Source organism: Meleagris gallopavo, chromosome 1 (assembly GCF_905368555.1).
Source record: "Meleagris gallopavo chromosome 1, MGAL_WU_HG_1.1, whole genome shotgun sequence".
Lineage (NCBI taxonomy): Eukaryota > Metazoa > Chordata > Aves > Galliformes > Phasianidae > Meleagris > Meleagris gallopavo.
The window spans coordinates 116,895,573-116,920,501 of NC_139404.1; the positions used below are offsets into that span (position 1 = coordinate 116,895,573).

The 24,929-nt window shown below is 37.6% G+C and overlaps 1 protein-coding gene across 1 annotated transcript in view; it reads right to left on the reverse strand.

The window, feature by feature from the left end:
• PHEX (phosphate regulating endopeptidase X-linked) overlaps positions 1-24,929 on the reverse strand; it is a 98,993-nt gene that overhangs the window by 12,068 nt on the left and 61,996 nt on the right. The window contains exons 13-17 of the mRNA XM_085210819.1: positions 23,128-23,205; positions 21,311-21,414; positions 13,352-13,410; positions 4,348-4,402; positions 976-1,043 (exon numbers count right to left, since the gene is read on the reverse strand). Of these exons, the coding sequence (XP_085066945.1) occupies positions 976-1,043; positions 4,348-4,402; positions 13,352-13,410; positions 21,311-21,414; positions 23,128-23,205 (364 nt within the window). The remainder of the gene's footprint in view (positions 1-975; positions 1,044-4,347; positions 4,403-13,351; positions 13,411-21,310; positions 21,415-23,127; positions 23,206-24,929) is intronic.

Consider the following 24,929-nt stretch of genomic DNA (forward strand, 5'->3'; position numbering starts at 1 on the left):
AACAAGCTTTTTAGCAAAAAAGCAAAGCAAAACAAAAGCAAGCAAACAACAGCAACAAAAACAAAAACAAACAAGCAAAACATTCTTTCCCAGTTTTGGAATCTAGCACTTGCACAAAAATGAGTGGTAAATGCAAGTGTGTATACAAAATAGTTAAAATCAGCAGGCAAAATCTAATCTTCGGTCAACTCACTGGTAAATAGCTTGGATTCTATTTGTTATTCTATTCTTCCATTTTAGAAAAAAATAGTAATGATTAATGAGTTCTATAGCATGTTTTAAAATTATCTAAGAGCTTTCTTGTAAATATAATTGTATTTTTCTTCCTTGACCTTTGATTCTGCAAACCTGATAATGACTAGTTTATTCTCTAAGCGCAGTCATGAAAAAGAACATAGATTAAAGGTTGCGGTGGGTTTCTGTAATGCCAGCTCAAGTCATTCTTCACTAGTGTGCAACAGTTATACACTTGACCAGCAAAAAAAAAAAAAAAAAAAAAAATCTATGTCATGGGAACTTCTGAAATTTCCATTTTGGGCTTGGGGCAGAACCAGAACATCTGGATTATATATATGGGAGTAAGAAAGAAAAGACATATGTCTCATTCCGTAGGCTGGTGGTTACAGCAGTGACTCATTGAAAATTCAGCCTTGGATCCTTGCTTCATCTTGTTTGTAGAAGAGCATCTCATCTCATCTCCAGCCAGTCAGAGCGAGAACCTAAGATTTTTTTCTCTGGGCAAACCACTGCCCCTTGGCCAGGTTCTTAGCTTCCCATTACAAAAATAATATATATATAGGGAATTTATCAGCTTGAACAAAACAGCAGAACCTTAATTCTTTTCAGAAAATTCAGCACTGTTAAGAAGAAATAATGAAAGAGCTAAAGCATATACAAATGATCTTTCTGGCATTTTCACAAATCTGTCAATTCTGTAAGAAAAATAAAAGTTACTGACATATGGACAACACTCACCATTACTATCAAATCCATGAGTAAACTCATGGCCAACAATTACTCCTATGGCACCGTAACTTAACGACCTGTAACACAAAGAAGTTTCCTCAGATAGTATCTACACTCATGAACATCAAAGTACAGTTGTAAAAAGTACAGATCAAACAGTTTTCTATGTCGGGAAAGATCATTACTAAAACTGTGGGGGGTGAGTGGAAATAGGACTAAAAATCGTGCTGCACAATTTTGACTTAATATTGTTGAAAATCTGAAGGTTAAACTCTTCCCTCTTTAAAAACAATCTTCAATATCAAATTTTAAAAAGCACTGTGGTGGTTCACTCTTCTGACCAAATCTCTTCTATCTGAGCTCCAGAATGTCTCCTTCGGTAATGTTCAGAATGTCTCCTTCAGCTGATTGCATGAATTATATTCTATCTGAGACCAGGACAAAGTTATACGTGGAATTATTCTCTTCGTGCAGTCGTGAAAAAAAAAAACAACCATAGATTAAGTACTACAGAGGGCTTCTGTAATGCCAGCTCAAATCATTCTTCACTTGCATGCAACAAACAGACCTGAAAATTATCAACTTTGCAAAGCATTAAATGGATCTCCTTTCAGTTTTCAAAGAAAAAATTATACAATTTCTATGCACCTGCATAGGAAAAGACAAAAAGACATGATCCACAGTTACATCTAATGCACAGGAAAAGAAGAATAGACGAAAATGTTTTGTATTCCTGATTGACAGAAACAAAACAAAACAGAAAACAAACAAACAAACAAATAGGGATGAAAGGTCCAGTTGTCTGATATCAAATGCAGTGGATAATGGGGGAGGGGAGAGTTTTCTACTAAATGCGTCTTTCATCTGTTAAGTTGTTCCTTATGATTTTAATTATTTCAGATATAGAGATGCCATACTTCAAAGTAGCTTAGAGTATTTCTAACAGATTGTACTGAAACAGAAGAAAGGTTGAGGAGTTTGAAGTAACATGTTATTACTGGACCTAATGATCCATAGCACACTAATTGCTCATCTCAGTCATACCCAAAAAGTATTATATGACTTAATTCCTCCTACTCCCATGGCAATGCTTCACTTTTTTTTTTTTCTTTCCTGAAAGGTAATTTTCATGTGATAAAATCTTCCCTACTGTTTTTTCCCCCACTACTATTGTGAACTTTCATTAAAAAATGCTGGTTAAAATTATACATTTCAGCAATGAAAATATTGCCCTTTTATGTGACAAATTTGCAATCTTGTGTAGCACACAGTGATAATGATCCATAGTAAATGTGCTAATTAGACTCATTTTCCACATCTGAAGTACAGTAGTTACATAGGATCTTTGGCAGCCGAAGAATGTCATGAAATCCAAAAAGAGGTCAAGAAGAATCAATGAGCCCTATTACTAATTGCATTTTATTCAGTGATAGATGGCAGGCAAAAGCAGCAGACTGATGCCCAGACACACCTAGGGCTTTCTCCAGCTCCAAAAAATGTGTTGAGGTTTGGAATGAATTTTGTCCTTTCTTTCTATGAACCCTCTTCAGAATTTTGTCCAGCTCAACAACAGTTTTGTAAAAAGTGTTCCCAGGTCCACTCATGCTCTTCACTTTTGGAAAATAGCCAGACAGAGATAGAGAGGATTAGATGAAGCTCAACAGATACCATATTGGAAGGCAACGTTCTGGGACCGGAGAGGCTCTGAGGGCTGTAAGGAAGTTACTGCCTCAGCCTGATGTCTCTATTTCACATCATCACAGAATCATAGAGATTGGAAGAGAACCTTGGGAGATATCTAGTCCATCCCCACCTGCTAAAGCAGTTTCCTTTTCAATATATTTCAATACATCTGGCACAGAAGACTCATAACTATGAATAATGACATTTGAATAGTATTTTATTTTGGGTACTCAGATGTAAAATGACAACTTAACTTCCTTTTATGCTAATAGATGCAGCTCTTTTATAGTGCTCATGCTGAAACTGGACACTAAAACTGCACTAAATGTTAAATATTTGCTAAATAAGTTTTTCAGGAAGTGCTGATGACTTTTTAATGTTTTTTGTTGTTGTTGTTCTAGTGCTGTGTACTATTTCTTTTAAGCAGACAGAAGACAGATCTGGAATATATCAAGGACAAAAGCAATCTGTAGTCTGATATTAAACAGCTACATTTGTTTACTAAATTTCATTTTGATATGTACTCAAGCAAAACCAATTTAAGCTAAGGTAACCTTTAAAGAAGAAAAACGAGCAAAATACAATTCTTTGAAAGAACCTCAATTTTACTGGTGTAACAGAAGGTCAGGGTACAGAAAAACCTCTTCAAAAAATAAAGCTGGAAAAAGGTCTGCAATAACCACAGCAGAAGATAAGTTCTCCTTAACTAGAAAGTGCTTCTCTCTATCCCCAGTTAACACTTACAAAGACATCTGATTCATAAGAATTCTCCATGGATGCAAATTCATTTGATCCTAGATTGAATGTTTCTCTCTACATATACCGCAAAACTTCCTGTTTACATGGACACAACCAGGCTAGAAGATGGCAAATCCAGAATGTTTTAGAAGTTTTATTTTTAATTTTTTTTTAGCAAAGATATGTGAAGGATATGTTTCAGCAGTAACTGACTTTGTATAACTGCAAAATAACTTTCAGAAACTGCTGTCAGAGACTTCTTCTTGCTCTGATCCTTCCCTAAAATAGAAAGATATTGGACTGCATTGAAGCAGTCATTTTTCAAAATTAAATATATATGACCTATAATTACTCTTCCTCAGCTATAGAAGCACACGGGTTCTGCTCAGACAATCACTTATACACATGGAGATTTTCTCCTGCACTTCAGCAAGCACAGGAGAACACTTAATGTGAATCTTAGATATTAGCAGAAATGGAGCAATAAACTGATAATAAAAGGCTTCTCAGGGTATTCAGTTCTGTTCAAGAAGTGTTAGTTACTTGATTTACCATTTCTTTTAATACCTGCCATGTGCACACTGCTGCATCTGCATCCTATAGCAGTGAAACACTTCTACTCAGGTGCACTTAATTAGCAATTCCTGTGAGAAATCAGTCAACAGTTTAAGACAACAGCAATACATTCTGCTCCCAAGGGTAAGAAAAGTTATTGCACAGAGCAGTAATTTTCTAAGTCTGGTTTTTCAATAGTAAAATCAGGATACATAAGGGAAGGACACACAACCCAAGGAGTGAGCTCTTTGCACACTTACAGTATAGCCATGCTCAACCCATTGGCTGTCTTCAGCAGGATAGCTTTTTTCTCTATGGTCTCCCCTTTGTTTATATGTATTTCTAATACTTTTACCTATTTTTCCTCATTTCTAGGTATAAGAGGTTCTCTGGTGTAATACTTACCTAGGATACTCTGTTCCCCAGAAGAAGGGCTTTTGCAATTCTCCTGCTGGGAATCCTGTAATAGCAAAAAATTATAATTGTGAGGTTATACAGCTGAATGACAGTACCTAAGTTTGGGTTTATGACCTCTATTTTTTCAATTTCAGAAAGTTTTACTAGACAAGCTTTTCCTCAGGTGGTATTTTCAGAACATGATGGAGAAGATGTTTGAGAAGAAGAGATCTCTATCCTTCAAGACCTCAATGACAGCTACATGCTGCATTGCAAGAACTTTATTTTCGGCCATGGCACACGTGTGCATTTGTGTATGTGTTCTGTCAATAAACAGCTATGTGAAAACAAACACAAAAAAGTTGATTGTCCTTAGATATGTTGACATATCAACAAAGAATATACGGGCAAAATGCAACAAGAATTAGGAGACTTAGCTTAGAGAAGATTCTGTGCTGCAAGAGATATAAGGAAATGTTAGCTTAATTATAATCTATGAAAATCAAAGGTAAAGGAACTTGGGCACTTCTGTAAAGCAGAGCTGTAGGCAATCAAGGCTGTAGAACCAGTCTGGCTACAGGATTACCTGGCTGCTTTTTCAATTATGGGTAAATGAACCTGTTGCAAAACCCAGTATCAGTGGAGAGACTTCAGTGAGTGATGGTCTACTGATATTGCACATAGAAACCAATACAGTTCTTTGATCAAAGTCACAGGTCTATTCTGTGACATTATTCTGAAGACAATTGAGTTGAACATGGTAACAATTAAACAAGTTGATAAATAAAGCAGATGTCTATACTCAAAGTTTTCAAATATTGGTGAAAACTGTAGTTTATGTGGGACCAAATGTGGAATTCAGTGCCTTGGATGAGGAATTCCTGTCTACAAAGCATGGGCTTACATCTGCTTCTGAGGTTACCCTACATGGACATCTCCTTATCTATAATTCTCTTATGATTCACTAGTCTTCCCAGGAATCTCTACTTCACCTTCACAAAGTTCTCTGCAAGAAATTGCCTGGCCACTCAGATCAAAACAAAAATCAGATTCAATTTATTTGACCCCATTCAGTTGTTTTGTTGACAAATAGGACATGGATTTTTAATAAAAATTCAGGCAAAAATTTTCCTTTCCTTCCAAAGTCTTTAAATAAGTTATACTGAGTATAATTCACACAAAATGATACAGTAATTTTTATGCCCTCCTGGCCATCTTTTTTTTTCCACTGCCTTTCCCTGTCTGCCTTGACTACCAATTTGCAATTTGTTTTAAAAAAGTGTCATTTTCAAACTTATTTTCCGAGTACTTTTTTTCTCTTGCTTCTGTGGATGCTGGGTTGTTTTTTTTTTTTTCAGGTATGTTATGAATTGCTTTTCCAGCGCTATAAAACACAATTTTGCCAGAGTCAAGGACAAAGTTTTCCTGATCTAATTCTCCTTGCCTCCCAGCACACAAAGAAGAGTATTGAGTATTTATTACACATGTTCTAAAACATATCATAGGCACATCCTGATGAAAAGGTTTCATAAATTTAGAGAAGAACAAAACACACAAAGGCCAACAGAATTATTCAAGAGCAGGGCTGTGGCACACTGGTGTAAGTAAATGGCACTCCCCGGTACCACGTTTTAACATGCAATATTCTAACAGGATTGAATCTTCATTCATTCAGCTAATTACTTACCCGGATTGGTTCACATGACCTGAGCCTCCAGTGTAATGTTCACAGGCATTTTGTGACTGCTATAGGTTACCATTTTGCTAAGTACCATTTGGTAGTAAGAGTTGGCAATGTAGTCTGAACTAGATTGAGTGCTTCTTTCCAAACTTCAAATCTCACTAAAGTCCTTTAGACTCATAAAGGATATCATTTAATGAAAGAAGTGTGAGAGTTCACTAACCCTTGAATGGTCCTCTCTCCCAAAGGCAGATGAGAAAACTGTGAGCAAAATGAAGAAATGAGACCATAGTAAAGAAGGTATGATCCAAGGTAATGCAATCCCCAGTAAATCATATCTAGGGATTACCCAATCCTGGCACACAGCTGTATCAAGAGGGTATCAAGGTCTTGTAAGGATTTGAAATTATTTTGCCCACATATGGGCTCATACAGTGAATTTGCACTTGTCTGTGTTTCAGGTAGAGATACGAATGCATTGTTTATAGAATCGTAGAATGGTTTGAGTGGCAAGGGACCTTTAAAGGTCATTTAGTCCAACTCCCCTGCAATGAACAGGGACACCATTCCCCAGCCTTCTCCTTCTCCACAGAGGGTGAGTCTCCTTGCTCCAGACCTTCCCTCTGACCTCAGATATTTCCAAAAGTCAGTCTTGCCAGTAAAGACCGAGGTGATGAAGACTGAGCACTTAAACTTTCTTCATTTGTCACCAGGTCCCCTGAACCATTCAGCACTGGGCCCACATTTTCCCTAGACTTTCTTTAGATCTTTCTTTTGAATTCTTCACCAGATTCATCTCCAAGGTAGGCTTTGTCTTTTCTAACCTCTGTCTGGACATTGGAAAGTGACTTTTTGCTGTATTTTACTCCTGTTCTTATTTCTCTGAACCATCAGAGCATTTCAAGCAGTGGAGCAGATCTGGCTTACTTTAACTACTTCACTATGAATTTATGCTTATCTGGAAGCTCTGACATAACCATTCACCTCCACAGGACTACTTTTAACTTAAATGAATGCATTTAGATCCTCTTTATCCATTACATCAATTTTCAGACTCTCTCCCCAGCAAGGTGCTATGAAGTTTGTAGGAATATATTTCAAAGTTGAAACTTAGTGTTTTTGTTTGGTTGGTTTTGCTTTGTTTTGTGGTTGTTGTGGTGTTTTTGGTTTTTTGTTTGTTTGTTCTTTTTTTTTTTTTTTTACGATTTATATTGGTTTTCTTCTATTAATGAATCAATTTACTAGCTATATACCATATGGTATTATACATATTGTGCAGATGAACAACTTGAGACTCTGGGGAATAGTGTTACTTTTCCAGAGAGACATAATGACATTTCATCTAATAGTTCACTGTAGCTATGCAAACTCATAATGGATGAAGTAAACTAAAACCAATTGAGATGGCTCACCAAATCATGAAGAAACTTAGAGTTCAAATCCAAATATGAATTAAAATTACGTAATTTAATTGCATTATTCATTTATATTGCACAATATTTTTATCTAAGAAAAGATCTAGTGAAGCCTCATTCAAAGTTATTGCATTTACCGTTTCCAATAATTAGTTGGTTTGTTTAAGGCAACTTCTGACAAGCTGGTGATTCTAGCACATAAATAGCAGATGTGGGAGACAGCTGTGTGGCATACAGAGTTCTCTGCTGATCACTGTACTAGCAGCTCTTAGACAAGTTTAAAAAACCTGTAACCTTTTTTTTCAAGTGTCATTGAATGAATTCAGATTGAGAGCTTTAAATGAATTAGATATAAGCAGAAGAATAACTGCTGGTCAGCAAGCAAAGGATTGTGACTACATAGAAGGAATTAAACATGAAAACTATGAAGGTGCTGTTCAGTTACCTAAAAACAGCATTAAAGGCAGGATACATTTCTTTAAAATGGATCTATAGGTTTGGAGCTGTTTCAACACTGAATCTTTTCCCATTGCTTTTTGATACATCTTTGTATGTTGTTCCTGGGATATGCATTCTGCCAGTCCTGAAGAGACAAGGCCTCCTGCAAGTCCTATCTCAGTGTCCTGCAAAGCATCTCAGACAGCTTTGGCCTACCTATATGAAGGTGATTAAGATTAAACACTCTGTCATAACACTGGCCTAAATTCCAATTTCCAATTTTATCCCGTGGACAAAAAAGATTGGAAACATAAACTGTGTGGGGCACAGCGACTGTTTCAGACTGTGCATGAATAAAAATGTAGGTTTCTGAGTAGTACAGAATATATTCATTAATAGATAAATGGTGGTCTTAAAGCACTCAGCAACTTTTTTTTCAATTTGTGGTTCTGCATCCCCTTCACCTGGCAAAAGCAGGCCTTTGCTGATCATGAAACAGAAAAGATGATTAGTGGGAGGCTAAGGAGTACTGTGAGCAAAGGGACTAAGAAACATGTTTTTCGAAGGCAACAACTCTCCAGATTCCTCAGATTAAAAAAATACAATACTCAGAAAAACTCCTATTTTAAAGAATTTTAGGAAGAAGAAATAAGAAATGACTGTAAGAATCATACACCATCTCACCTAGGACTGTAATTAAATAACAGAGAATACTGGCCATTAGGAAATTGGAAAAATGAAGACAAGGGCTCACTTAAGAACACTTAAAGCTTACTTAATAGCAGGACTGTGAGTCTGTGAACAGTATGCACTCAGAAAGTATTCAATCCATGTCTGTTGTGTTCATTAGCCTTCTGGAAATTAATGGAGCACTTAAAACTACTTCATCAATAACCTTCCAATTAGTCCAGCTCTTAAGGGAAGAAAAAGTGGTCCTATGTGGAGTCCCCTAGTCTCCTGCTGGCCACAGCACCAAGTGCTGTTTGCCAGTGCTTGCCTTTCTATAGGCGAGATAAGAGTTTGCCCCTGCAACTCACAGCATCAGCCAGCTGCCAGCATCAATATCCACATGCCACTTTCTATGAAGATGATACTTACTGCCTAATATGAGCTCTCATCTGTGGTTTTCTCAATGGATGCTTACTTGAACATAATTTCAAAATTTTATTTTAGATTATATCTCCTTCTCTAAGATGTAATGAAGCTGCTCTCAAAAGAGTCCTCTTGACTTTCACTAGAAAACCACAGTACAAGTGCATATGACTTAGCGGAAGCATAGGTGTAAACTTACAGAGATACTATCAACAGTATTTAATTATCTGATACATCTATTCAGGCACATGCCTCATAGAGAGCATTGCTTATATTTTTCTCTGTTCACTGTAAATCCACTTTTCATTACTGTTCACTTCCCACAAATGTTACTTTTTTGACATATTCTGGAGACATGTATATCTACACTTGGAAAGAAAATTAAATACACCAAATGTCTAATGAGCACTTCCACCCTTCACGTATTCAAGGGCCAATATTTCAGTGCTGTAATGAAATAAAACTTTTTCTTCAACAGAAGTACGCTAGCATACTTTGATCATCACTTGTATCTATTTTCAGCATGTATTTATTGACTGCTCTGGAGCTCATTAAAATAAACACTCTCATTGGGAAAGTGTTTTTGTGTTCCAGTGATCATAATTAAAGAAGACAGTATTCACACTGCTTACATTATATGAAGTGTACTTAGATACCTCTGTGGCATCTAAAGGCAATGACAGGTGCCTGTTTTCCTTGTTAAGTACCTATAATTGAAGGGAAATCGACTAGCAAATACTAAGAAAATTACATTTAGAATTTAGGTAAGTAACAACTATTATAAACACGTATTGTTGTTAATCTAAGACACTTTGTGAAAAGAACTGGAAAATAAGTAGAATTCATGTATAGAGAGAATCAGGAGTAAACTTCAATAAGAAGATAAATTATATGTACCACATCTTATAAATTTGTTCTTTGCAGCATATCTTACCTTGATACTTATTTCTCCTTTGCAAATATTAACAGAATTCTTGGCCATTCATTCTATCAATAGTTTACTAATGGAAATTAAATGAAGTAATAGCAAACATAAAGGATGTTTGCACTGAAGCATGGCGGAATTCATTACAATCCCTGCACATCGATGTTTTGCTGTACTCTCCCAAATCTAGCCATCTTCTAAGTCATCTAGTTTCTACTGTCTATTAATTTTCACTTTTAGTGAAGAAAGACCTTTTCTTTCAAGCAATTGGGTAGTCAAGATGCCATTAAAATCTTTAACAACTTGCCCTTATATGATGACTGTATGAAGATTGCAGCAATTTCTTATGTAGCGCATATGTCTGTAACACAGATTATAGTGACAAGAGAATTTATTATCCTCTTGCCGGGAGCACTCCCTGTGCAAAACAAAAGCATCTTCCTAGAACTGATCAGAACTGCCATGCTCTCCTCCACTTCTGCAGGTCCCTGACGGCTGCTCCTTTTCAGAATCCTCCACTTAAGGCACAGACAGTGCCTTTTCTCTAAATTGTTTCATGAAGCCCTCAGTGACGAATCGAGTTTGGAATTGCTGTGGTTATGCTGATAATACCACATAGTACATTTCTGTTTCCAAACTGAAGGATCTTAATTCTTAGAATCAACTTTGCAACCGAGACTTTTCCAGTTAATGTAGAAGCTTCTTTCCAGAAACAATTTGCATTACGCATTTTTAAATTTGGTTTTCTCAAATACTGCTTCTTAGTAAATTCACTTACCAAGAGCAGAAATAAATGGGCCTTGAACACACTAAAATCTAGTTTGCCCACTGAAAAGCAACTGCACTCAAGAAGACAAAGAGCCTACCTAGCTCATTCTCTGCTCTCCAGCAGCAACCAGCTGTTCCAGTGGAGGGAAAGGTATAGGAAAAGGGCACTGGGAATCTGTGAGGCAGTTCTGCTAGTAAAGTTCTACTTTCAGCAATCAGTAGCAGAGAGATCTGTCCTCCTGAATCACGGTTTCTATCTGTCTGTTCCTTTGTTCAGGAGAGAACACCCTTTTATTCAAATTGTTTCCTAATAAAGTGACCGACACATATCTTCTGGTAATACAGTTCTCCAAATATTTTGAAAACAGTTGATTTGTTTCTACTCCTTTTCTCACCTGTAATTAGTCATTATTTATGGAAGGACCTTCTTTTTTGTCCCATGACAACTTCTAATAGCACTGAGAAAGAACCTCATGAAAACTGTTCCATAGAAATAAACATAATTTCTCAAGCTCATTTACAAGTTAAATTCCAAAAAGCTGTAATAGACTAAGGAAGCATGATTCTTTTCTAAAGTAAAAGGAAAAATTAATTCACACTGACTCTTCCCTACTATTTTGTATGTTTGTTCATACTCTTCTTTGTTATGGTCATTTTCTTTTGCATAGGTGCTAGAATAATTTTTTTATCTCTTTAGGTGCTATTTTGCAAAAAAAGTATTTCACGTTTGCCACAGCTATTCTGCCTGTGCAATGACCAATGTAACTTATAAGCTAAACACCAAAACTTGTTGTTTGGCATCTTTTGTCTAAGTTCCTTTGGAATACCTGGGAGAATATTATCTCATGCTTATATTTCCAGTACAGAGAATTACATTATTTTTATGCCTTAAGGACTCTCTTCTTTCAGTGTATTAAAAAAAAAAAGTTTTATTATTCGTTCTTACACTCTTAGAAAGTCATTCCTCCAATCTTTGAGGTCTTGTTATAGCCCCACTTTACATTAACTTGCTAGAGCTCATGCTTATTTTTGTTCTCAAATGATTTTCTTCTTTTAAGAGCTTTTTTGATGTTGTTTAGCTAGGCCTTTCGCAGCACATCACCAGCCCCTGCAGAACTTGCTATGGATTACTGTTGAGGACATATCTGCACAGTATTAAGACAACAACTCTTGGATGTGAGATCTGCCCAGAGATGCAGCTTATCACAGTAGCATGCTTGCAGTTGCTAAGTTCAGTCTCACACACCACAATTCTCTCCTACCAACATTAATGGGAACTTGGTAGTGATGTGACAAATATTTATCAGCAAGTTCAGACCCAAGCATGTTCTATGTGTATCTCACAGTGGCCATGTCTCCTGTAAAGCACAGTAATCATTGGTGGAAGACCACTTGCACTGTGCCTTTCTTCAAGCTTCCCCTCCAATTGCATGCCATTTTTATGGTAAACGCGGTATTTGTTCAGAAAGAGTCACCTAAAAGCTGTTCTTCTTAGGAACAGTCCTAAAAAAACAGTGAGCATTGCTATCCAAACTCCAAGGTCAAATACCAGCAGTATGAGAAAGTCTGCAGTTCTGATACAAAACACAGTCATCTCCACACCTGTGACAGACAAGTTATATTTGACAGCCCTCTGTTTCATGACACAGCAAGTGTAAAATTTAGCTTCAGTAGCTCCAGCCTCTCACTGCAGCTTTCTTTAATGTGCTGTGGTGGGGAGGCCGGGAGAGATGAATGCTGCTGAAACTTGAAAGTATCTCATGTTAACGAAGGTGTAACAGCAACAGCTCTCATTTTGCACTGACAGTATCCTCTCCATCCACACAGTACATCTGAAAGAGCAGTGGTGGCCAGTGCACAGTTTAGCAGGAAAACCAGCTCTTTTTGAGATGTACTTTAGGGCTTTGAGCAACCCAGTGAAATCCACCTAAAGAGTTCAGCGATAGACAAAAACATGGCTGCTTAACAATGGCAGTCCTCTAATTTAAGAGGAGCAGTCTAAGCCTAGAACTAATTTTAATCAAAAGACCTGCATAATTATCATGCTTGCTTTATGAATGAGCTCGCTTAGACACAAAAGAATGTATATTTGGAGGCAAAAAATTGTTTACAGAAATAGGGAAGAGCAGATACTAGCAGTTACCTACAGATACCTCTCCTTGTCATTGGAAAATATTGAACAACTCCAGTGAGCATCACTTCTTAGGCCCTCTGTCTGTGTCACAGTTTTTCCAACCATGTTTATTTCTGTATATATACTAATATTAGTGAACTGAATTCCTGTCACTTCAAAAATTACTGTTTATTTATGGCAGTGTACGTGCACATCTTTTTGCTGCAGCAAATAGAAAATGGAAAATGGTATAAACTCTAATAGAAGTGATAGAAGCTAATGTTTTCTTTCACATTTGCAATGGACAGAGTGTATGTAAGCAGTTACTGCAAATCAGCTGACACAGGGTATCTCATTAACAGCAGTAATTCCAATCTGTGGAGCCCTTGCTCTTCCAAAACTATCCTCTAACTAAAGATGTCTCATGGCTGAATTACCATGTCTGCTTTTCTGATTTTCATCACATCCGACAGTCATCACATTCACACAAACTCACAAACTGTACAGATACTGTCTGAAGCTGGATACATACATTTTCCAAACAGACACTTTAAAAGTAGGCTCAGAATTCAGATACTCACTGATCTGATTGGTGGATGCACTATAAAAAGCATTGACAGTAGTTGGGCTCGTAAACCACCTGTAGTGAGAGCAGAAGAAATCAGCTGTCAGTACACCTCAATGTCTCTCTGAATACAATGAGCAAAGATAAAAAGTTAACTTGCTGGAAAGATGCAAAAATGTAAAAGATCTAGGATTCATAAAAGTTTAATTATTTCTCCAGTTCAACATGCACTACTTACAGTTCCTGGAACATTGAAATCTATTGTTTAATGGCTTTAATTTAAGTGCACATAGTCAGAGACTGCTAAGCTTCCTGTTGCAGAATCTGTTGTACTTCTAAGTGATAGTTTTGCCTACTTCCTGACAAACTGAAGTCTTGACTTCACCCAACAGAGGTACCACACTGATAGCAGCTGTAAAAACTCTCTTCAATTCTATTATATCTGTCTTTCAACCACATGGAGAATCTCCCTCTTGAAATTAGAGGAGAGCATTTTTTAAGCACCTGAAGTGGATTCAGACTCTTTGCTGAGCAGCTACTTGTACAATTAGGATGATGCCAACAGCATGGGTAGGTCCTTTCTGGGAACCTAAGTCTGAAATAAATAGCTTCTCTTTCTGTATCTTACTCAGCAAACACAGATATCCTTGCGCCCATAAACAGACATCTTGCAAAGCAAAACTAACTTTACAAAGAATATAAGCATTACTTCTCACAGTTAGGTTTCCCAAACCTACTGGAAGGAAACCTTGATCTGAAATACAAACAGATTTATGGAGCTCCTTAGACTAAGCTCATCTGCATTAGCAGTGGAAAAATCTCAACAGACTTTAGCAAAATCCAAATCCCCTCTGAGGAAATTCTGACTCCAATGAGTCCAAGATTTCACCTTACACTTTTATAATGAAAAACTAAGATAAAATTAAAGTAATAAAGATTATGAGAATTAGTCATTAATTCATAATAAATTAGAAACAACTGTAATAAACATACAAAAAGGAAAATCCTGATGTCTTTAGCAGTACATTACTCAGAAGTTTTGAAAGGCTCAAAAGCAATGAATATAATGAAAATGCTTTGGAAATTTTCTTTCAAAGAGAAGAGATGGCAGCTGCACAACAATGAGCAAGACAAAGGAAGATCTAACAGAACATGGAAAATGTGTGATGTTGGTGACATTCAAGTCCACAATTTGTGCTTTAAAATAGCACCATCAAATGAACGAGTGATCCGCAGATACCGACTGTTTTCCTGGCAACTCATATCCTCATGTAAACCATACAACAAAGAGGAGAGTTTCAGAATGGCAGCATTCTGTCTTTTATCCATAAATTTATCTGCTGCTCTCACGTTCAAAGCTTATTTCACAATGCAGCAACTAGAAAAAGTAACCAAGGAAAGCCAAGTGTGATGGCATGTAAATATCTTAACCATCCATCACATTAGAGTCTCTAATTGCCACAGATAATTCTCCCAGTTTTGTTTATTAGGAGATGCTGAAGGGGAGGAGCAAGGGGAGGTTGTTTATTTTGTTGTGTTTTCTGTTTCCTCCTTAATAAAGGAATGAAATATTAGGGGTAATGTAATGAGATAATTGAATATTTAAGAAATAATACCTATGATGTAGGGGGGGGGGGGTGGAAGTCAGGGGCTATAATTTGCTACATTTTAATTTCACATCTGTTCATAGAATTGATGAGCTGAATTGTTAAGGATTCCAGCTAGCCACCTATGCAGTGGTACCTGCTCTCCTGGTTTAGCAGTAGCTCTGAAAAACTTGTCACTTCTTGATGAGGAGACCTCAGAGGGACCCATCTGAAACACTCAGTACTTTAATTTGGATTTCACTGAAGTTTGAGCAAAGACAAATAGCACTGCAACTTCCACCTTACTCTGTCAGTTTATTCCACTTAAAACATCCTTTCTATTCCCTTGAACGGCATCTTTTAAGCATGAAAAGGGCTTCCGAACCACAAATACTTCCTTTTTATAAATCCGTCTTACAGTGCATGTCTTACAGGGTTCCCTCATTTTCAGTCACAGGATCAAGGGCCCGAGGCAGATAACTTACACTTCAAAACAGACTGATGTGCTTTGATCTCCTCTCCATCCTCTTTACAGTTGCAGTCATGGGGCCCACACTGGGCTCATCACAACTCAGTCAGGACAGGAAATACCACAAGCAGTGGTTGAAGAGCTCATTACTGACAAACAGTGCCTCTCTAACAGTACAAGTCTACACCTGTTTTTACTGGGTAAGGAGCTAACCATAGTAATGCATGTGTTTACAGAAACATCTCACTTAGACTCAAAGAAACCAAGGACATCACACCACTACTGGTCACACTTTGATACCTACGAACCTACCTCGTAGCTTGTAGACAAGCTACTGAGTCTCATCACAACATCTCTATCCCAAGGCTACTCCTTCCTTGATGATCCACCATTGCTACAGCAGAGCCCATCTTGTCTCCTGAGCTTGATATAAGCCACAGACCAAAAGCAGTTTCATTTTTCTCAGTGTAAAATTGTCCTTTGTTCTTTCCAAGTCACAGTTACATGAGAAGGCCTCAGGAACAACTCAGTATGAAATTTGTTACATTTTTGAGCAGGTAGGAAGCTGTACCAAGGAGTCACAAAGGAAAGAGTTTTCAAGTGACAAGCAGAGTATACTTGCTGAATTACATGTTTGACATTTAGACACTCTGGCAAAGAGCATATTTGCACTCCGGCATTCTGTTGTACCACTCCAAGCCACTCTAAAGAAGATTTAGAAAGCATTTTCTACAAAAGAACAGAAATATCAGAGACTGCTTCCATTCAGACAAGATGAACAACTTCACCTCAAATCAAAAAGCCAGCATTTTTCAGTGAGATCCTTGAAAAGACTGAGCCTTCAGTGACAGACTTTAATCATAGAATCACAGAATCACCAAGGTTGGAAAAATCTTCTAAGATGGTCCAGTTCAATCGTCCACCTAACAACATTTCCCAATAAACCATTTCCCTCAGTACAACATCTAAACGTTTCAACACCTCCAGGAATGGTAACACCGCCACCTCCCCGGGCAGCATGTTCCGGAGCCTGACCACTCTCTCAGAGAAGAAGTACTTCCTAATGCCCAGCCTGAACCTCCCTTGGCACAGCTTGAGGCCATTCCCTCTCGTCCTATTGCTAGTCACATGAAAGAAGAGGCTGATTCCCACCTCCTCACAACCTCCCTTCAGGTGGTTCAGAGTGATAAGGTCACCTCTGGGACTCCTGCAGACAAAATAATCCACGTTCCCTCAACCTCTCCTCCTTAGGATTGTGCTCCAGACTCCTCACCAGCTTCACTGCCCTTAACTAATAATATATCAAATAAATATATGAGGAGCTGTAATAAATAGCTGTCAATGTTAAATTTTAAGGTGAAGCAAATTTAGAAATAGCTCTCACATTCCTGTTTGAAGTCAGGTTGCCTGGGAATTTGCTCTAGATCTAGTTACAATGTCAGTGCATTTGCTCTATTATCAGAAGCATAGAAAAGGCATAACAAAATATAAGCTCCCATTAATTACAGACAGTTGTTTTCACCATTTCCATTTCTTATTAGCATGTGAAAGAGGAACAGCTATGAACAAAGTCCTGTAATGTTACTTATCAACTTCAAGCAGTCAAAACATAACCTGGCAGACTTGATATTTGTAAATTTGAAATCTCTTGTGGAAAAAATCTTTCACTGAAATAATAACTAAGGCAGATACTCTGTTAGGCTTTTGTTACAGCTCTCTTCACCATATCTTTCTTCCTGAGTTGAGAACATAGTGCAATACATTGGCAATCATGTAAAGTGTTGACCGGGAACCCTTACAATGAAGGGAAAAGCTTATTTCTGTAATTCTCTGCAAAGCATGAACTGAAGTTTCAGTTTGTTCTCTCAACTTTTTGAGTAAGTAAATCACTCTGGTATAGAGTTGCTAATGAAGTTGGAATCTGGAAAATCTCTTCAAAAGGTAATAAAAGGCAACAAAGAAAAATCCACTACAGGGGAAGCCATCTTCAAGGTAACTTTCAAAAGTGTATTTCCTGTTCACACTGTTAGCCAACTTTATACATTTGCCTGTATAAAAATACCTCCTATGTTAGGCTGCCATCTGTTTCCCTCAGGCCTAGGGAAGCAACAAGGATGGTGAGTCTGGGCCCAGCCTCCAGTGCCATATCACTGCTTAAACTGAGATTTAAAGGTCAGGAAAAGGCTCCATTAGGCTCTTTCCAGCCTCTCCTCTCCAGAGCAGGCCTACCCACAGGATTTCTAAGCTCAGAGCCCTGTGGCAGTCAACAGTCTGCCCAGCATCTTCTGTGCCTGCTTTTGTTTTTTTTTTTGAGCAGTTTTTGTGGTGTCCCTAACCATATCCAGCCCAGTACATCTGAAAACTGCCCTTCTCTGCAGAAACCAAGGGCCAGGATGGACAAACAACTGTGTGTGATTGAAAAATTGAAATAAGTCCTGCAGAAAATCCAGGATCACTTCTTGTGTGTCCTGTGACAGGGTTACCAGATGCCTACATTTCCAGCACAGAGGGTTGAGTGAAATAATCTTTCATATTATTTCTTGACTTCAAAGGAAAAAGACAATAATAATGTAGTGAGATGCCCAAAATGTTCTCTGACTTCTTGTTATGTGCAAACATGCTATAGGTGTTAAGAAGCATAGATTCAATCACTGTTAAAAAGATGTTTGTTTACATATACATGAGTATTTACACATATTAACAAATATGGCTCCAAGGATGGTTAAATGCCAGTGAAACCCCAATTCTCCTCTATTTCTCCCTTCCATATGCTCCCTTTCACCTCCCTCTGCTATAGTCATGTCTTACCTGGATTAAGGTAATTGCCTTCACAGTTGTTCTCCTCCCTCCTGTGCTCTACCTTTCCAGCCTTGTCACCTCTATTCAGTCCTGTCCATCTAACTGGCACTGCTTCAGGCATCATATTCTTCAGCCACTGCCACAAATCCCTCCTGTACATCTCTGTCCCGATACTAGCATTACTCCCTGGTTTGAAAGAGATGGCTCTGAAGACAAGAGCCAGTTCCCCAGCCAGCTGCTGGGATCATGGCCAGCATGCAAGGCAGTGTTGTGACTGCCTTCAGGGTATCCAGCCCCTGGGCACCCCAGTATGATATCGCATCTCCTTAGCAAGAGCTGGTATGAAATGTGTCCCCATGCATCCCTCCATCCATGGCCAGAGCAACACCACACCTGAGCCCTCCCCATTCCTTTTTGCTCTAAGCCAAGTGACCACTAGATCAGGAGGGAGCAAAACATAAGACAAAGAATTGTGATAAATACTCCTATTTTGGGACATTTTTTCTGTTTCTTAGATTATAAAACTTGTATTTCCAGAATAACTGTTCCCACTTTGAAATGCACATATTCCTCTTTACTGAACTCCTTTGCCTTCTCAGCTCCTTTGTCTGTCCCCCTGATGGTACTTTCCTGGTGTTCTAAGTGAGCCAACACTTTGATTTTTTCATATAGCTGATTATGCTGATGAAGGAGTCCATTTTGACTCCCAAGAAATCTGCACTGTCTGCTAAATGAATATAGTGTTTCACTTTTGGGGATAATAAAGAGGTAGTAATGAATAGGCATTAGCTTTTTTCCTTACATACTCTTTTTTCTTATTTGTCAGTCCACTGCATGGATCATCTTATAATATCTATCTCTAAATGTAAATGTAAATATTTTGGTAAAAGCTACTTAATTAGGGAAATGAGGAAACAAAGAAAACAGAAACAATCCCAAAGGGTAATTCTCTATTAACAAAGCACCAAGCTTCAGTGTAGACCAATGATCTGTGGAGTTCAATGAATGATACAGAAAGAAAAGAAAGAAAAAAGAGAAGCAAAAGCATCAAAAAGAAGTAGTCTGATAATCAAAATGTGGCAAGATCTGATACTTTTAAGTCCACCTTTGTTGTACCTCTGACTGATGGAAGTCCTCTTTGTTATAATAAATTAAAACATAGGCTGGCATTCTTACTAACAGGGACAATGGCTTCCTGTGCCTTGATATACCTCAGATGACACAGCAACAGATGTCAGCCTAAGGCCATCACCTTCAGATTTCATTTCTGTCCCAAAGTATATGTAGAGGCAGAATAACCTCCCATGAGAAATCACTGTGGCTGAGAACCAGGTGGGTTTAGCCCTGGCCCCACAAACAGTATAGCATGTAGCTGTACTGGTGAAGGAGAAATGCAGAACACGAAATTGGGATGACTGGGACCAGAGGGCCCTATGGTCTCTCCCCAGCCATGCCCAGCCAGTGAGCTGCCTGGGATTGAGATGTGATGGTCTGTCCCCTGGCCTGTATGCATGCACACTTGGGGACAGCAATCCCACCAGGAGTTCCCATCTCCCCTCTACAATGTAGACAGTGCAGAAGGGATCATTGATTCTATTTTATTCCACTTTCAGTGGATGAGCTACTTTTTGACACTAGTCCCGTTTATTTCCCTGTTGTTTTTTTTTTTAGCAAAGGAAAATGCAAAAGCAGACATGAACAGATCTACTTAAGGGCAAGACAAAGGTGACGAAAGGTCTTCTGTTAAATAACCCTTGAAATAAGAGGGCAAAGACAAGGAAGTAATCAATCTTGTAATGTTTGGTAGAGTAAAACCTTCATTTTTTAAGCTTACTCACACGATGTGACAGTTCTTAGATTACAGCCCCTGAGGTGCACAATGAGGGATTATCTGACCATTAATGTCCCTTACAGGGGACATTTTGCATCGTGCCATTAATCTATTTGGTTTGTGTTGGTGCTGTCTCAACTTTGCTCAGAGGATGAGGGCTGCTGTGTACCATTTCGAGAGAGAATCATAAAATCACAGAATGGCCCAGGTTGGAAGGGATCTCAAGGATCATCAAGCTCCAAATCTTCTGCAGCAGGCAGGGCCACCAACCTCCACATTCAATACTAGACCAGGCTGCCCACGGCCCCATCCAACCTGGCCTTGAACACCTCCAGGGACAGGGCATCCACAGCCTCTCTGGGCAACTTCATCACTCTGTTATGTTTCACTAGGGATAACAATTGCAATGTCAGAGAAAAGTGGGACAAGGTAAAACCCAACATTAAAATTAAGCTATAAACATTCCCTCAAGTAAACAATACCAAATTATGAAACTCTAAGCAGGCACAGGCTGTGCCTCTCCTGCTGGCACAATCTACCATCCCCGAAACAAGGTAGAGTTCTGTATGAGCAAGAATTTCTGGAGCCATAGGGAAATCGCATCACAGGAGTTAAGCAGCTGCACTGATTTCAAGGTCTCCATGCAGGAGGAGTCATTTTTAAGTAGCATGATTAAAATAATTAATTTCTGTTTAGGTTTTAATTTGCATTTTAAGGATTTGATTACCCACCAGTAAGAAGAGAGACTGATTCTTTCACGTATTGGATGACTGTATATGTGATACAATTTGTATTCTCTGGCTTACAAATAAATAAATATAAGTAAATCAAATCATGCCTTAGTTCGTATCATTGCTATCAACAGCAGGTAACTAACAGTACTAATTACTAATAATAATAATAATATTTCTTGATAATGGTTCAATTCATAGGAAATTTATTTCATAAATCCCTGCTGTACAATTCCAAATTCTAACTGCGACATAATCCACTTTTAACTGAAATTCAATTACTCCTTTTTTTCATTAAATTAAAAGTTTAAGCTGTAAGCATATGACCATTGTGCATCAGAATAGGAATATCTAGAACTTAATGAAAAAAGCAATTCTGTGATAAAAATATCCACAGGAGTTGCTGAATAACAATTATTTTGCTTTTTTTGCCCACAAGTATTTTTATTGCAATATGTTGCTGTACCTGTAATTCTATTACAATGAAATCATATAAATTAAATACTATAAATTAAAACACTGTTAAAAGAGTATGAAAATTTAGCTTTTGACTACTCACTCTGTTTTTGGAACTTCTTTTCTAAGCCAGTAGAAATCAGATTGGGCTGCATATTTGCGAGTTTGTAAAACGTTGCCAAAATAGTCACTTTCTGTAAACTTCAGCTGTACAGGCAAAGCACAGATATTTTTTAGAACACGTCCAAGGAAACAAGAACTGACAAAATAATCAGAACTTTAATTAAAATAAAAAAAATTTCATCAAAATAAATTCCATTTGTTTTGATCATGTCAAAAAAAAACAAAAAACAAAACAAAACTAAACAAAAAAAAAAAACATGATCAAAACAATGATCAAAACAAATGACATTTCCACAGTTGGTAGAAAAAATAAATATTTTGTGATACTGGTTTAAAAATGGATGGTGAATGGATTTACACAAGCGACTGGGATATCAGAAAAGCTTTTGCCTGTGCAGATGCAGCTGAGGAAATCAGAAATACCCAATGATGAATTGCAGACTGCACTTTTCTACAGCTATTAAAAGGCAGCCTCTTCTCTTTAAGAGAAGAGGTCTATCCTCATTTTTAAAACTTCATTTTAAAACCACTTTCAAGACAGTAACAAAGCCTCTTTTTCTCTGTTTGCTTCACATTTCATTGCAAATGGTTTGTACAGTATGCCCTTGGAGGATTCTGCTGCTGTTTTTACAGGTTTTTACCATTACTCGCATTAAACTCATACAGACATAGGGTTCCATGTTCCCACAAATCTCCACATCTATTAACAACCCACACACACAACTAACCATGCAAGAAAAAGTTATTCTACTCTTTTATAAATCCAGCTGAGATCCCTGTTGTCAATTTCAAGCAATACCAGGATTTGTGAGGGATTTATCTTTTTTTTTTCCCCAACTGTGATTAATAATAATAATAATTATTATTATTGCTAGATATAACCACTTATCTGTGGTATTTCCATACCCTGAGTGGCAAAGCTAGTCACATCCTCTGTCTCTTTGCACTGGCTTCACAGCACCACCTCACCCTACTCTTCCATGGACAAAGACTAAGCTTGTAGAGTTGGCTCTTCCAAGGATCCCCAATAAATCATGCCACCTTTCAGCATTGTTTCATGTTCTCTGGCAAATTAACTCTATCCCTACTTGGATTTTAAGTGGTTCAAGATTGAATTTGTGGTTCCACTTTGCCTATGACTTGAAGTAATTCAATTCATCACACACATGCCACAATTACTTTTTTGGAAAATGACAAAATATATTATTCTTCATCATCTTCCTTTCAGCTATAGCTAAATTGAATAAATACTGGCTCAGGATTGAGGCCCCAACAGTATCCTTGTCCAGCTTGTCTAATTGTAGGGCTGTACAGCAATTAGGGCCTGAAGACATGATAATCAATAAGCTTAGAAAATTCATAGCATGGAGAAAAAGCAGAGAGCCTATACTAATGTTGGAATCATCAATTGTGATAATTCAGACAAAAAAAAACACACTAGGCTTTTTGAAGGCTGTTACCTTAAGGAGATACTTTTTTTTTCTTCTTTTTTCTTTTTTTTTTTTTTTTAATAACTAAACACAACATTTAAGCTGGGGTACTTTTAACCTGAAAAATGGTTAATAGCAGGAAGGTTCATTACACGCAGGTAAATTTTACTGCCAGCTGGCATGATGGTCATCTTACTTCAACACAACATCATTGACTTTTTATGTAGTAGAGCTTAAAAACAACCAAGCAAGCCGAAATCCAGTTGTGAGCTAAACAAAAGAAAAGCTTTGATTTTGAACAGCAATAGAAGAGAGCAGAGAATGGTCCCAAGATGTAAAAGAAGAAAGCTGCAAGTCTGACACTTACTGTTTTGATGTCTTCATTAATATATGTGTCATTCATTATAAATTGAGGGTAACCCACTTTTGCCATAACTGCTTTTGCCTTTGAAAAAGAAAGAAAGAAAGAATTGGCAGATATAAACATTTCTCTTTTTTTTTTGTCTCCATTATTTTCCATTGCATAGTACTATGTCTCTCTGAAGGCATCTTGATTTAACTTCAAACCAACTTGCCTACAAGGTAAATTCAGCATCACAAATGAGTTTCACTTTGCAACGTGGTCAGATTATCACAGTGGGTTTGTTGACACCTGCAGAATTTTTGCAGAATTACAGCAATCTGTTTGAAAACAAAAATCTTATTCTTAACAGCTGGTCTTCTCTACCAGTAACTGAGATAATCAAGTGGTCAAAATGCTTCTTTTTACAATGTTTTCCAAAAGGCCTCAGACAATGTGCCATTTTGCAGTGGCCCAGCAGCTGGTACACATCCAAGTGTTAAAATATATTTATTTCACAGATATGGCTAAGCCTGGATCCCAGCAGGAGCAAACCAATGATTTCATTGATGATCACTTCCCTTTACATCTGAGGATGGGTGAACATTTTTCTGATGGACATTTTACTTTCCTCAAACCACATGGCTGAACTTTAGTTCATTCTCTTCTTTCAGCTCTCTAATTTACAGCCTTTAGCCTTTGCTGACATCATTAATGGTGTTAAAGTGAGACACTTAGCTTTTCTTTGACTTTGTTTTTTTCCTTTTCAGTGATGAACTGGTCCCAGTGTTTATGCGTAATCTGTGTAAACATGCTGGTGTGAATTCATAGCAGCTGTAAATGAGCATTGCCAATTCATAAATCATAGCATAAAGATATAAACAACTTTAGCAGCGGCCTCACAAAAACAGCAGCAGGTCACCCAGACACAGTGCATTGCTGTGAAAACAGTATATTTCCAAAGGAAAAGCAGAAGAATATGAAAGGATAAGATGATATACAAAGAAGTGAAATATGATAAAGCCATTGAATAAATTAAAGCTCTGATGGATCAGGGTAGTACAAAGTTTTCACTTCATATGTTTTTGGGAAGCTGAACTTAATGTATTCTCAAATATTTTGGGATTTCCTCCATCCCTCACAAAAAGCTCTTCTGGAAATATTGTCTGGAAAGTCAAATGTCTAAATACAAGTGAATATTGCAAGATACAAAATACAACAAACTGACTGAGTTTTAAACAAACAAGAGTCATACCAACACTGCGTTCTACCTGCAAGCAGATCCTGGATCTCTCTGGTTGCCCACCGTCTTCTGCTTCTTTCTTGCAGCACGGGATGGTGGGTCAAGGGAAGGTCCCCTTTTCTCCACAATAAAATCCTTGCCCTTTTTTTCACCTCCACAGCATCTCATACAACAAAGCCTCTTATGAAGACCACAGGCAGCAAGAATTAGAATCGTTTGTTCCACAACAGTAAGAAAGCTGATAGGGTCTGCCTCAGTTTAACAAAAATTCTCTTCTATTTTGTTTTCAAGAAGAAAAACCTATTAGCTTCTTGAAACTCCTTCAATTTCTCAATCTCATTTCCAACCTAAAGTCATAATCCTCCACTTGTGACATCACAATTAATTGTGGTTGAGATAATTAAGATGTCTCAAATAGAAGATTACAACTTCAGGTGGGAAATTAGCAGCAGGAGCAGATGAACTCTTAAGTAAGAAAGATCCCATTGTCATGCAAATATCCCCAGTGAAAAAAAGACACAATGGAAGACAAATGCTGAACAGGAAATATGAAATGAGCCAAATTAACTCTCAGCTGAATGTTTTC